This window comes from Zea mays, chromosome 7 (assembly GCF_902167145.1).
Source record: "Zea mays cultivar B73 chromosome 7, Zm-B73-REFERENCE-NAM-5.0, whole genome shotgun sequence".
Lineage (NCBI taxonomy): Eukaryota > Viridiplantae > Streptophyta > Magnoliopsida > Poales > Poaceae > Zea > Zea mays.
In genome coordinates, this window is record NC_050102.1 from 2,211,772 (window position 1) to 2,225,113 (window position 13,342).

A 13,342-nucleotide genomic window follows, 5' to 3' on the forward strand; every position below is an offset into this window, starting at 1 on the left:
CTCTGGCTGGTCGGATACAAGCGCTTTGGAGGTACGAGCGGATGCAGGCAATTGGCCTCCAAATGGCTTGTTTTGCATCGACTCGTGCAGCCCGTGTCTTTCACGTGCAGGAACCAAACATACGTTCACGCAAAGTCAATGCACGTAGTGGTCCAGAACAAAGCGATGCGAACAACATCAAATAGATAATAAATAAATCATGAAAAGTGGCGCGTAGTCCGCATACTTTTTTTTAAGATGAAAGTTAGAATGAACAGAACATAAGTGTTGAAATCAACAAATACAGGAGGGGGGCTCGAGCCATATGTTTTGAGGAGCAAATGAAGATATGGATCGTATATATCGAAGCCCACAGCCCTCCTCCTGGCGATGCACGGCCCGTACCGAGTTGCGGAGCTGGGCCACGAGAGAGAAACTGAGGCCCAGACCCACGCTTCTTCTTCGGCTTTCCCGTCTCCAGTTATGCTTGGGCCAGAATCCCAGAAGCTGGGATTGTTTAGGTACTATAATTTAGAGAATAAAATGGAGAGACTAAGGGCCAGTTTGGCACAGCTCCAGCTCCTGATTCTAAGCGAGGATCTGGAGGAGCCGTGCCAAACGGGTATTTTTTTAAACTGATTCTCGTGTGGAGCCGAAAGATCGGGAGTCGTTTTTGTGAAGAAAGGTGGGATCTAAAAAAACCTGCTCCACCCTCCCTTAAAACAGCTCCTCAACCAACCAAATATGGACCTCCCCTTAAAGTTTCATCGAAATTACCCGCAATTGCCATTGGACAAAAACATAACGAGCCGATTTATGGATTAAACATTTGAGATCATTTTATGCACTACTATGATGGGAATATTTTATATGTTATTGTTTCATAATTTTTTTCGTATATGCATCCTACTTATTGGTTTGTAACAAAGTTAAACTGCAAAGGGTAAAACAGACAATCGCCACAGACCACCAACTTTCAGAAGACAAGAATCAGTTTACTTGTCAAACGGTTTTAAAAATGATTCTGATTCTCTATGAGAATCAGGAGGATTAGCTCCTTACGAGGATCAGGATCTGGAGCTAAAGAAGCAGGAGCTGGAGCGTTGCCAAACGAGCCCTAAAAATAGTCCATATCCCCTTATATGTTGTGGATCAAGTAATTTTTTCAGATTTTCATAACATTATTTAATCCATTTACTCTTCTCCAAAAATAGCACAGGCTATGCTGCAACGCGCACGAGAAAAAAAAAAGACAAAACAGGGCAGGCAGAAGAGCCAGCAAAGAAGGGGAAGAAAACTCTGAAGAAACTGAAACATGCATGCATTGTTGAATAATTAGACAAATTCCAGTTTAAATTCCGAATATAAATCATGACCAAATCAGAAGAACTGAAATAACAAGCCAAATCAGATGATGCGTACTGATTATACTTACTGATAGTTGGCGCGCGCCAGGATCAGCTGGGTCGACGATGTCAGAAGATCACGAGCAGTCGCGTGAAGACGCTTCCCAAAAACCTTATTCGCCCTCTCCCGGTGCAGGATCTAGAAGACGAAGGGTTCCGGAGACCTGCTCTCCTGATCGCAGATGCACCTCTGCGGTCGGGACGAAGGGAACTAAAAGGCGGCTCAGCTATGAAGAGAGGCGAAAGCGAACTGGGATCTGGGGATGATATGGAGGCTGGCTGCCGGGCTCCTTTTATAGGGCCGAGTCCGTGACCCCGTGCTTATCCACCCACGAAAATCTCGCAATCAGTTGAGATTTTGTAGCGATCGGTTAGGATAAGCGTAACAGCCAAGAAACCAAAAAAATCAAACGGCAAAAGGTAGCCGCGCCCCCGCAAGGCGAGGGGCCGGATTTCGGCGGACCATTCACGCGCATGTCGTGCGCCCGCGCCCTTCGCCCCGCCCAGGCGAGCGAGCGCGCGCGCGCGTGTGGCTCTCCACACTCTCTCCTCTCATCCATGACTTGGTGAGTGAGTGTGGCTTCCATATTTAAGTTAGCTCTACTCCACAAGAGCTAGCAATATGGTGCTATTGGTTCCACCTATCCCTTTGCCATCCACTTATATGGGCTTTTGAGATTTTCCTGGAATTTATTAGAAATTCTTAATTAGGCCAAGCCCATAAATCCTAACATGCATGTCCCAGTCCCAGAACAGACGGTGAAAGGAGCCATTCCATGTATAGCCAGAGGCCAGGGCTCCGCCAGATGTCGTCGAGACCGTCGTCAACAAAAGACCGGCCGCCAATAAGCCATGCATGCATGGCCACAAGCAGCAACTGAAGAATCACAGAGAACGGACTAGGTGCGTGCTCTGCGCTGACAAGAGCAGCGGCAGGCAGGTCGTGGATCGCCTTGGGTGGTGAATAATTGAAGAAGAAGAGGTGGAGACTTGAGCGAGGCAGAGCAGGTGATGTCTTCGCTGCCAGGAGGCTTCCTGTGCGTGCGCGTCCTGCGCGGGATCGACCTCGTCAGCTGCGACGCCAAGGGCAGCGACCCCTACGTCGTGCTCAGCCTGGATGGACAGGTTAGCTGCTGCTCTGATTCGTTCTTGCCTGTGCTGTGCTTCTTGGTTTGTCGTCGTCGTCACCATATATATGCATCGTCTCGTCCGGTGCGGTGACCCGTCCAGAAACTGAAGACGAGCGTGATGAAGAAGACGGTGAACCCGTTGTGGAACGAGGACCTCACCTTGGCCGTCATGGACGCGTCGGCGCCCATCAAGCTAGAGGTCTTCGACAAGGACACGTTCAGCAAGGACGACATGATGGGGGACGCGGAGTTCGACGTGGAGGCGCTGGCGCAGATCGTGCAGATGGACCTGGAGGACATCCGCAGCGGCACCGTCGTCCGCACCGTCCGCCCCGGCGGCACGGGAAGCTGCCTCGCCGACGAGAGCCACATCATCTGGGACAAGGGCCACGTCGTGCAGGACCTCCTCCTCAGGCTCCGGAACGTCGACTCCGGCGTCATCCACCTGCAGCTCAGATGGGTTGCCACCCCACCTGAAGGTCTGTTACCAATGCAATAGAATCGTCATTGATTGATTGATTTAAATTAAACACACGCATTCAGCTAGCTCACGGGATTCCCCTCTCTCTCTCTCTCTGTACGCCGTCGCGTCGATCAGCAGACTGAACTGGAGGAGACGAACTGCAGTATGTACGTGCTCGCTCCATATCCCCCAGGAAAGAACGTACGGATTCGCTCGCGTGACGATGATACTATGCGATGCATGCATGCTCAAGAGTCAAGATGTCACTGTCTTCTGTGTATTTTAGTACAGCCACGTACATTGTCGCCATCCAACATCACTATGCATGGACGTTTTTTTGATATAAATATATATATATATATATATGTGGAACTAACTAATTTATTAATCACGAGTTCATCATGACTGCATTGTTGGCTTGGTCAGCCTGGCTGTGAGGAGACAGATCCGTGGGCCGCCGCATTTGTTACGGCCTGGGCCGCATTCGTTAATCGGCAAAACGCCCAACGCCCACCTGCCCCGCCCCCTCCTTTTTCTTTTTCTTTTCTTTGGGCCCTCGTGTGTCCATCCATATCCAATCCAAATGCGATTTTTTTTCTAATAATTAAAAGTAAGGGACGAAGGACTTGTTGCATAAATAAAAGGGACGCGTTGGCTGGCGTCGGTCCGCCGCCCGCACTACCACGCCCCCGCTCCTCTCGTCTCTATCTTCGCCTCTTCCATCGCAGGATTCAGCGGCCATGGGCGGCGGCAACGCCCAGAAGTCCAAGATGGCGCGCGAGAGGAACGCCGAGAAGAACAAGGGCGGCAAAGGCAAGTACCCGACCGATGCATGTCCCCCGCCCGCCCCAGCCGCCGCCCTTTGCTCACCGTCTCGTATTTCCGCTCTGTATTTGCTTGCAGGCAGCCAGCTGGAGGCCAACAAGAAGGCCATGAACATCCAGGTATCTTCCTCCTCTTGCTTGCCCTGTGTTCCTGTCGAGATTTTGGGGGTTTTCCCAGATTCGCTTGGGTTTCAGGCTACTCCGTCTGGATTCGGCAGATCCAGCCACGGCGCGATTCTCGAACCCTAATTGTCAACCATGGCTATGCCTCTAGTTTTAGGGTTGATTTGGTGGTGGATCCCGAATCACCAAATCAAACCTTATACTGCTTTATATATGTATGGGCAACGACAGTTCTTCTGTTACACATGCAACATCTGATCCATAGATACAACTATGGTTTGTTAGGTTTTTTTTATAAAAATTATTGAGCTGGTGGTGGAAGTGTTTAAGTGTTAGATATGATCTACGGTTGTATCACGATCTAATGTATCAGATGGTTTGCTTACACGCTTGAACAGAAGAACTGCTTGTATAGCAGTCATTGCCGAAGAACTGCTTGTATAGCAGTCATTGCCGTATGTATGTACCTACAAAAGCTCTAGTTAGCAGTGTAATTCAAGAGTACTACTACCTTTTCAATTAAGCATTAACCGCCGAGCACAGAGGTTGATGCCTCCCATTGGCCAAAAATGCACTAACCTTTTGATAATTCCATCTGAATGCAGTGCAAGATCTGCATGCAGACCTTCATCTGCACCACCTCCGAGGCCAAGTGCAAAGAACATGCGGAGGCGAGGCATCCCAAGAACGACCTCTACCAGTGCTTCCCCCACCTCAAGAACTAGTAAGCAGCAGAAGCATATGCTCTGCTCAGCTAAAAGACAAGTACTACATATATATATATACGCTGTGTGTCAATTAATGGGTTCTAGGCTGCTGCTGATGCGGCTGCTTCGTTCGTGTTGCCCCGTCTGATTATGTACTGTAACCCTTGGCTGTCAGCCTGCTGTGCTAAAAACCATTGGTTCTGTGTGGATTCATGCTGCCTGCCTGTGCTGTGCTTGCTCAATATTTTCTTCTCTTTTCCTTGTGTTCTTCGGTGAGAATTTGGGACATTGCAAGGATGCCATTTATCTCTAGTAACGGTAATTTCCATAGAGATTACGAGAAAATAAACCTGGAGAGCTCGATGAAGTCCAAACAAATTTTGGATATTCTTTACTAGCTCAACAATACAAACAGCACAATCAGCCAACGACGACCTTTTATGACAAACATCTTACATGAATAATCTCGTTCGCAATCACGTCCCACAAGCCGATGACCTGAGTAATTCAGTCACGTCTCGACGCGGTTAAGGGTACAACAGGCGCCATAGCTACTGTTTGTTTTTGCCAAGTAAACCCCCAAACCACTATTCATCACTGGTAAGAGCATGGCTCCACCAAGAGCAGATGATCTGATCCACGGTTAGCACCAGTCTTTGCCTCTTTGGTCTTTGGCCTCTCATGCCCGCGTCCTGCTGTTCTCTGCAGCCCTCACTTGTTGGAAGTATGGGTGTGTCTGCAAGAATATAAAAGCGTCAAGAGAATAAGGTCATGTTTGGTTTCTTTAGTCTAAGGACTAAAGTTTAGTTAGGGGACTAAAGTTTAGTCCATAACATGTTTGGTTATAGGGACTAAAATGGCCTTTAACATTCACATGCTATTAGTACAATTGAACTAAATGAGTGGCAAATATAGAATTAATATAGTTTAGTCCCTTTTAGCCACATCTTGAGGGATTAGGGACTAAAGCAGTTTAGTCCATGTTTTAGTCCTACCGTTTGGTAATTTAGGAACTAAATGAGACTAAAATGGAGGGACTAATCTTTAGTCCCTCAAACCAAACGGGGCCTAAGGCAAGGCATTGCAATCTAGACCTCCAAATAAGTACAATCTAAAACCTTTCATCATAGATTTTTTTATTAAAAAAAAAACTCTACTTCTGAAACGTTGCTTAAACAGAACAGCATGCACAACAATCAGGATATGGTGACTCGAGTTACCTTTTTTTCAGAGATAGAGATACCCACTAGTAAAATCTAGGAGTATACTTTACGCCAAATATTTAGCAATAGTGAGAAAAGCCAGTGTACTTTGCGCTGCCAAATTACATGCCACCAAAATTAAGCACAGGGAAACTTACCATAGCTTCACGTGCAGTAAGCCTGTCCTGATGATCATAACGCAAAAGCTTGTCGAGGAAATCTATGGCCTACAGATATATACAAAGGAATCCTGTTAGAGTTAAGCACTACCAATTGGTAGTTAGGTCTATTTAAAATGCAGTGGCACTAGCAAACACCTCATGAGACACTAGGTGTTGGTTGTCTGCATTAATAAACTTTGTCCAGGGTTTCCTGCTATGCCTGCATCCCAAAAAGGCAAAAAAAAAAGAGTGTAAATGCAATCCACAAAAATGATTGCAGATCTTCCATCAAAAAGTCTGTTGAGCAGCGGCATACTTTACCTTCCAACAAGGGCTTCGAGCTGAGGGTCAAGCTCAATTCTGTACTTGTTCAAATAGACATTCAGCCCATCTGTTCCAAGTACCTGATAATAAATGGATGTAGCAATAACTAACAGAGAGGCATTTAATAGATCTAAATGGTCTCACGTCATGCACGGTATAATAACAGCATATGTAGCCAACAACATAGCATCTAGTACATGTGCAAAGCTCTTACTAAAGATAAAAAACTAAATTTGTCCAGAGCATAAGTTCCGAGAGGGATGCAAACTGTTCGTTTCTGACTGCAAGCTAATGAGATCGCACTTGACAGAAATGAAATCTCTGGCTACATGACATGGGAAATGTAAACAACATAGCTAGTTGACTAGTTCATTGCAAAGAACAAATAGACTGAATGTCAACCTTGGCTATCTTAACAAGTTGATCATGGTTGTCATGACCGTAAAAAAATGGCTCCTTACGAAAAATCTGCAACCAACAGCATATGATAAATAGATTAATATTGGTCATGTCTATAAGGAATCACAAGAAATACTAAAAAAAGGGATATGACAGCAAATAGGTATAATAGTCGTGTGGGTAATACCATTCCAGCAAACATGCAGCCCAGACTCCACATGTCCAGAGAGTAATCATAATCTTGCAAGTCAACAAGAAGCTCAGGACCCTTGAAGTACCTGAATTCCAGTTGAAAAAATGTTTGGAAAGAAAATAGTGAGGGAAAGAGGGCTGCCAGAGAGAAAACATGGAAATTTATGTTCTAGAGACATGTGATGTAAGCCATATGATTCACTGTAGAAAAGCATTCATTCATTCTGTCAACTTAATATGTGACGTCAGGCGGCTATAGTGCAGTTAAAACATAAATACTATTTATCAGAATGTTCTTAATTTATATGGTTGCTGAATAAACAAACTACATGAACAAACCACAAATGACAGATGTGAGTTCAGATCAACTGAAATTTGGATCCAAAATAAGGGCAGAAGCAGAAACATATAAATTGTGACAAAACATTTTATAGTTTCACTAATTACCACTTCAGAATTCCACAATTCAAAGGTCATTAACTGTGAACCAACAATGAAAGTCTAGTATATCTGCAGCTACCTGGAGGCAACACGGACATTATATTCCTTGCCAGGATGATAGAATTCAGCAAGGCCCCAGTCTATCAGCCGGAGTTTCCGAAGCTCATGATCTATCATAACATTGTGGGGCTTCACATCTCGGTGCATAATACCTTGTGAATGGCAGTAATCTAATGCCTGTATCCAGAGAACAAAAACAGTTAGGCAAGTCAAACTCACTAAGGTTCCTTAATAATTTGTTGATGACTTGTTCAGCAGTAACTTGGTGTGGTCATTTTAGTGGCATATGCACAGGAGTTATCATTTCCTTGCAAACAATTAACATGCCTTCAAAATACACAGACGGAAACCTATCTGGACACCGGAACTTAAAATTGATACATATCAATGCTTTGAAATTGCCAAGAATCCAACAGCAACAACCTAGCCTTTTTAGTCCAAAGCAAGAGTTAGCAATACCAAGACTTCTTTACAGAATAATACATTCTAGCTGCTTACACAGAAGTAACAACATGAGAATTTACCTTGAGTAACTCATAGATGTAATATCGAATGTCATAATCTGTTAGTGTCGGGTACAACACTTTGAAATCTGTGTTGTTGACATACTCAAAGATCAAGCTTGGTGTTTTTGAATGCTGATCTCTAACAATATCAAGCAGCTTCACAATGTTAGGGCCTCCATAAAGATTCTGAAGAATTTTAATTTCTCTTTTGATCTGCACCAGCACAAGAAGCATATGTTAAAACTGAGATGAAAATTGTCACTGAAATTATGAAATTTAAACAGGTGTGAAAAGAAAACAGTAGCCTGTCACCGCTAAAATAGTAGGTTCAGGGGATAACAAGTTGCAAACTGCATACAATAGGATTCATGGTCTACCTTCTTTTTCTTCACAGGCTTGAGGATCTTAATGATGCATTTCTCATTATTGTTAACATTAATACCCTCAAAGACTTCACTGTATTTCCCTCTCCCAACTTTCCTAACAACTTCATAGTTATCCTGCTCACTGAAAAAAGAGATATGGTACTTGTCAGAAACCCAAATTTAATGGGTTGGGAAAAATATAACTGCACAACACTAAAAGAGAAAAGTTTAAAGTTGTCAGCCACAGCATGGCTGTCCAAAGCACTACGTGTAATAACAAAATGATTTGAAGAAGAAAATTGCAGAGCGGGAATAGAACTACCATCGTGAGGCAGAAATGTCCACCAAGCTAAAAATCTACGTGACAAAATAAAATAGTTTAGTTTGTTCGGGCACAGGGTTTATCTTCCACATCTGGGACCTGGAAGATGCAGAAGGGAGAGAAGACACCAGTACTTGACATCTAAGTATGATATTTCCATGCATATTTTGCATACCCCCACACCTATTCTACATATAGCTATTTCAGACTCCAGTTCTGTTAAGTACGTATGAATATCAAAGCAATAATAAACCAGGCCAAGCTCAACGCCAATTGTGTTGGTACACGAGTCAAATAGACAACAGCGAAGCTCAAGGATCATGGTAAAAAACAAGTAGTGGTTACAATCTGAAATCAGCGTTTAGCAAAGCACATTTACTAATCCAAAATCCATGGGTATTGCAGTAGATTCGACGCATCAAGTAGGTTTTGTTTAATGCATGTAGCTCTCTACTGAGCAGTTGATGGAGCTGAAAAGGAGTTGAAAGATTGTACAGATAGACATAGTTGTTTCCTTGAATTGTTGTTTCGCATTCAAGACCACAATGAAATGAATCAGTAGTATGTTATGACACATAGGACATAACCATATATCGCTCCTGAACCAAGTTAATGACAACAGAACTTGAGTACCAGTCCAAACAACGTTTTACATGCCTGCCGAATCAATCGACAAACTGAGAAGCCAAGTTAAGGAAAATGTCACCTCGCAAAACCACTAAACTAATCCAGCTCCTCGACGAATCTAATTGAGGAAAGCAATACAATTACATTCAGAACATAATCATGTGGCGAGGCATCCATTAAATTGCAATCAAATATTTTTTTAGCTCATAATTACCGGTAATCCATGGCCTAATGGTGGTGATATCGAGGTATATCACAAAAAGGAAGGTTTAGCAGGAGCGATTAATGAGCACTTATTATGTCATTAGGTGAACAGCCTAACTAGCTACCTCATGGCCAACCAGTTGCGCCAGCAAAGCTATAGAACATGTGCACCAAACAAATGACTATACCCGAGCGAGCTAAAAATGGGAACAATCACATCATGAAACTCCACCTGAACACTACTGGTGCCGAGCACAACCTTACGAGCCGACCAAGCGATTTCGCCGCACGGATACCACGGCGAAACCGAAGGGGGCAGGAGAAATTTGCTATTTTGCCACTCTCAGTTTTGGCTGTCTGTGATTATGCATCCCTTGTCTATGACTGATGGGACATCTGTGTTTTGTAGGTCCGATAACATACTAGCGAAGCCCACAAATGATAATGGCAAAATTGACAATGGCCGAGGCCGTGCGAGGAGAGCGCGCGAGCTGGCGAGGGAGCGGAAGGGAGGGGAGGGGAAGAGATCACTGACCCCCATTGAACGGTGAGCGCCTCGTAGTCCCAGTACTCCTTGGGGCGCAGCACGTTGACGTCGGTGTAGACCCTGGCCTTGGACATGGCGCCGGCCGATCCCGATCCGATCCGGCGGCTACCGAGCCGACGAACGATGGACCGGTCGAGGGGGCGACGGCACACCGGAAGGGAGCGTACGAGGAGAGGTACGGCGGGCTGTGTGCCGGTGCTGAGGCTGCCACCACCGCCGGCGGTGAGGCGGGGCTAGGGTTTCGACTTTCGACGGCTGGGAGGGGAATCTCCGACTCCGAGTTGATGTGCTAGGTGGGGGGATGAGATCCTTTGCAGCTATTTCCTCTGCAGTTGGGTCACTGACGTGTGGGTCCATCCTAGATCTGGTCCCACACGTCAGTAACCCAAATGCCGGGAGGTAAGGGTGGAGGTGGGGGGCGGCACGTGAGATGCTGTGGCTAGAGTGGATGACGTGTGGGCCGCGGGGTTGGGGTCCTCTCACCGCACGGGAGCCGGAGATCAGGCTGGCTGATAACTGGCCGGCCAACAAGATATCGATCTCTTGCGAAATCAGTTATACGAACGCTTCCGGGGCTGCCTTTCATCCGATCCGCGTCCTCGATCTCCTCAACCGCTTATAATCCGGCCAGATCGATCTCGCGTCTTCCTCGGGCTGGTTTGATTGAGTGTATATATACACATATAAGGTATAATTACTCCATCGATCACAGACATTCATTCACCCGATCCGATCCATCGATGGCGGTCGACGACTCGACGCCTGCTGCTAAGAGTCGTCGACTAGAGAGAAGCGTCGTCTCTAGCATCTCGAATTTGCCGGAGCACCTCCAACAAGAGATCTTCTCCCGCGTGGGCGACGTCAAGTCCCTCTTCATGTTCGCCGTGACAAGCCGCGGGTGGCTCCGCCGCTTCACAGACCGGGCCTTCCTCCGCGAGCTCTTCCCCAGTCACGGCCGCCACGGCGCGCGCCTGCTCGGCGTCTTCCTGCAGGACGCGCCGTTCAATCGCCCCGACACGTCGCTGATGCCGGCGCAGATGGCGCCGCCGCCGCCGGCGCAGCAGCAGCAGCGCGCGTCGTCGTGCGCGCCGACCTTCCTGCCGGCGCCGGGCTCGCCGCTGGGCGCCCGCCGTCTCGTCGACGACGCCGCCTTCGACAACGCCGACCTCCTAGCCGCGCACCGCGGCATCGTGCTGGTGCGGCTCGCCCCGCGCACCCCTGACGAGGAGGCCTGCCACTTGTTCGGCGTCTGCAACCCCGTCACCGGCTACCGCCACGTCCTCCCACCCCTGGAGTGGAGCCTCGCCGGTAGCAGACTGAACGGCTACGCAATCGTCACGGCCGCCGATATGCCGCAGCACCATCCGCCGGCGACGGCGCGCTTCAAGTTCTCACAACTGCTCGTCATCACCCAGCAAATAGATCTCCATTATCTGGTAGGGGTGGTGGACGTGTACGTGCACTCGTACTCGGCCGCCACGGGCAGCTGGAGCGAGCCCACCGGATGCCTGGACAGCAACGCCTTCTCGCTGATGGGCGACGGATCGGCGGTCATCCACCGTGGCGCGGCGCACTGGCTGTGCGTCGACGACGGCGGTTTGCGCTACCGGCCTTCAGTCTACAGACGCGGCTACCACACGTACACGCTCAGCGTGGACGTGGCCACCGCACGCGTCTCCCTGACAAGGATCCCCGTCCGTGTCGGAGGCAAACAACTCCTCTACGTCACCGGCGACGGCGAGCTCGCGGTCGCCTCCGTGTACTTCATATACGTGATTCTTTGGACTCAGGCAGCCGGAGGCGGAGGCGGAGGCGACACCACCCCTGCGTGGACCCGCACATTGTTTACCATACCAGTGGCGCCGGTGCCTTTCCCACACGTAGACGGGTATCTGAAGCACCGGCTGGAGAGGTGGTGCAACTTCAGCCATGGATCGTTGCTCGCGCTGTTCAGGGCCAGGGGCGTCTTAATCCTCGACCTTAACACCAAGGCCATGGAGGAAGTCTCCATCCCCGACTTGCACAACAAGGCGACGATCTTCATGGCTGAATATGGTGCTAATCGGAATCAGACGTGGCTGCCCTACGAGATGGACGTGGTGGAGTTCTTCATGCTCCACCTTGGTGGAGGTACTGTCTCAGAGATTGGATCTCCATAGATGTTACTATTTCTTTCATGCTATTATATTTTTAGTCTCTTAGCTATTTATTTTTAGTCTCTTAGCTATTTATTTTTAGTCTCATGATATTATATTATTGTTACTTTTTTTATGATGCAAGTCGGATACACGAACGTTTAGGTATTTTTTTAAGCAACTCCAAAGGAACGTGTAAATTAAATCAAAACAGATATTAGTGAAGAATAGTGGTTTTTCTTACTCCAACAGCCTCCTCATTCTTTCAAAAAAAATAGCGTCCCGCATCCACAACCTCCTCTCCCTCATATTTTGGTGCGTTCCGTCCGTCCCCAGCAGTTATGTAAATCAGATCCCTAAATTTACAACTCTATATAAAACCCAATTTCATTTCTACATTTAATAACCTCGTTAGGACTCCCTAAATAAACGTTGATGCTAAATCCATCACGAAAACCATACTTCGGCCACCGTTTCACATCGTTCCATTGTCCCGTTGACCACAAATCCATCTCTAGCGTACAGACGTCTTCGTCGTCATGACTAGACAAACTCTTGTGCCAAAAGACTCATTAGAGCACCTTCTGTGATGTCTTCACGCCATCACCGTGACTGTCTGGTATTCCATCGACTGCTTCGACCTCCCAATACATCAAGGAAGGTTGTTGATACTGATTTCTGCTGCTAGCTCAATTAAAAATAGAAAGCATACTCACTTTTTTTTGTTGACGTGGACAACTTTAAAAATTAGCAGCCAACAAATAGAGAATTATTGGAGCATAGATTTTTTTTTCAACTCATTAAAGTGTTTTAACAACTTCTTAAATTTATAATTTAGGATGCTAAATTTACATAATTATTGAAGATGCTCTTAGTTTGTTTTATTTTGTAAACAAAATAATCGTATCTTATCTTACTGTTACAAACTAAAGACCTCCAACGTACGTAGCTCCAAGTGCTCACAATAGAGAAGAAGAGATAAATCATAGAAACTCTCAAAAGAATCATAAAAGTCTAAGCACATAAATCTTCAATATAGCAAATTAAATATCTTGAGTGCCGTATCAATACAGATCGTCGAGGTGCAATGCAATCAAAGCATGACAACATATGCTATAGGCAAAAAACCCCATCATCGTATTCCTCTGCGATCTCGTGATGCAATGCAATAAAGCAGGAGTCCCATTACACCAGTCGAGGCTATAAACTGCCAAGCACATCTGCA

At 46.6% G+C, this 13,342-nt stretch overlaps 4 protein-coding genes across 5 annotated transcripts; 3 read left to right on the plus strand and 1 right to left on the minus strand.

Annotated features, from left to right (window-relative positions):
* The first annotated feature begins 2,221 nt into the window (after nucleotides 1-2,221).
* On the plus strand, nucleotides 2,222-3,383 carry LOC103631888 (uncharacterized). Of its 2 annotated transcripts, none has more exons than XM_008653724.2 (3): nucleotides 2,222-2,510; nucleotides 2,616-2,994; nucleotides 3,114-3,383. In XM_008653724.2, exons 1-3 carry the CDS (start codon nucleotides 2,397-2,399, stop codon nucleotides 3,119-3,121), a joined length of 501 nt encoding a protein of 166 aa, XP_008651946.1. In that variant the 5' UTR covers nucleotides 2,222-2,396; the 3' UTR covers nucleotides 3,122-3,383. The 2 variants fall into 2 exon arrangements, with proteins under 2 accessions (XP_008651946.1, XP_020396325.1); XM_020540736.1 differs by having other exon boundaries at nucleotides 2,223-2,510; nucleotides 3,117-3,383.
* A 230-nt stretch (nucleotides 3,384-3,613) lies between these two features.
* On the plus strand, nucleotides 3,614-4,885 carry LOC100275971 (uncharacterized). Its single transcript, NM_001348155.1, has 3 exons — nucleotides 3,614-3,791; nucleotides 3,882-3,922; nucleotides 4,531-4,885. The coding sequence occupies exons 1-3, from the start codon at nucleotides 3,719-3,721 to the stop codon at nucleotides 4,648-4,650; spliced, it is 234 nt and encodes a 77-aa protein (NP_001335084.1). The 5' UTR covers nucleotides 3,614-3,718; the 3' UTR covers nucleotides 4,651-4,885.
* A 63-nt stretch (nucleotides 4,886-4,948) lies between these two features.
* On the minus strand, nucleotides 4,949-10,228 carry LOC541825 (protein kinase CK2 catalytic subunit CK2 alpha-3). The gene is made up of 10 exons (NM_001111506.2): nucleotides 9,971-10,228; nucleotides 8,295-8,424; nucleotides 7,936-8,130; nucleotides 7,431-7,588; nucleotides 6,906-6,996; nucleotides 6,722-6,787; nucleotides 6,317-6,399; nucleotides 6,152-6,215; nucleotides 5,993-6,061; nucleotides 4,949-5,368 (listed from the first exon to the last, which is right to left on the minus strand). Exons 1-10 carry the CDS (start codon nucleotides 10,054-10,056, stop codon nucleotides 5,312-5,314), a joined length of 999 nt encoding a protein of 332 aa, NP_001104976.2. The 5' UTR covers nucleotides 10,057-10,228; the 3' UTR covers nucleotides 4,949-5,311.
* Nucleotides 10,229-10,683: 455 nt separating this feature from the next.
* LOC100277753 (uncharacterized) lies at nucleotides 10,684-12,257 on the plus strand. Its single transcript, NM_001372524.1, has one exon. It carries the CDS (start codon nucleotides 10,723-10,725, stop codon nucleotides 12,139-12,141), a length of 1,419 nt encoding a protein of 472 aa, NP_001359453.1. The 5' UTR covers nucleotides 10,684-10,722; the 3' UTR covers nucleotides 12,142-12,257.
* The last annotated feature ends 1,085 nt before the right edge of the window (nucleotides 12,258-13,342 follow it).

Bases quoted from the DNA above. Each gene is read 5' to 3' on its own strand.
- LOC541825 (NM_001111506.2), bottom strand. From the start codon at position 10,056: ATGTCCAAGGCCAGGGTCTACACCGACGTCAACGTGCTGCGCCCCAAG. The intron at 6,997-7,430 runs GTAGCTGCAGAT...ACTGGAATTCAG, and splicing joins AATGTCCGTGTTGCCTCCAG to GTACTTCAAGGGTCCTGAGC. The intron at 6,788-6,905 runs GTATTACCCACA...TGTTGGTTGCAG, and splicing joins GCTGCATGTTTGCTGGAATG to ATTTTTCGTAAGGAGCCATT.
- LOC100277753 (NM_001372524.1), top strand. From the start codon at position 10,723: ATGGCGGTCGACGACTCGACGCCTGCTGCTAAGAGTCGTCGACTAGAG.
- LOC103631888 (XM_008653724.2), top strand. From the start codon at position 2,397: ATGTCTTCGCTGCCAGGAGGCTTCCTGTGCGTGCGCGTCCTGCGCGGG. The intron at 2,511-2,615 runs GTTAGCTGCTGC...TGACCCGTCCAG, and splicing joins TGCTCAGCCTGGATGGACAG to AAACTGAAGACGAGCGTGAT.
- LOC100275971 (NM_001348155.1), top strand. From the start codon at position 3,719: ATGGGCGGCGGCAACGCCCAGAAGTCCAAGATGGCGCGCGAGAGGAAC. The intron at 3,792-3,881 runs GCAAGTACCCGA...ATTTGCTTGCAG, and splicing joins GAAGAACAAGGGCGGCAAAG to GCAGCCAGCTGGAGGCCAAC. The intron at 3,923-4,530 runs GTATCTTCCTCC...ATCTGAATGCAG, and splicing joins AGAAGGCCATGAACATCCAG to TGCAAGATCTGCATGCAGAC.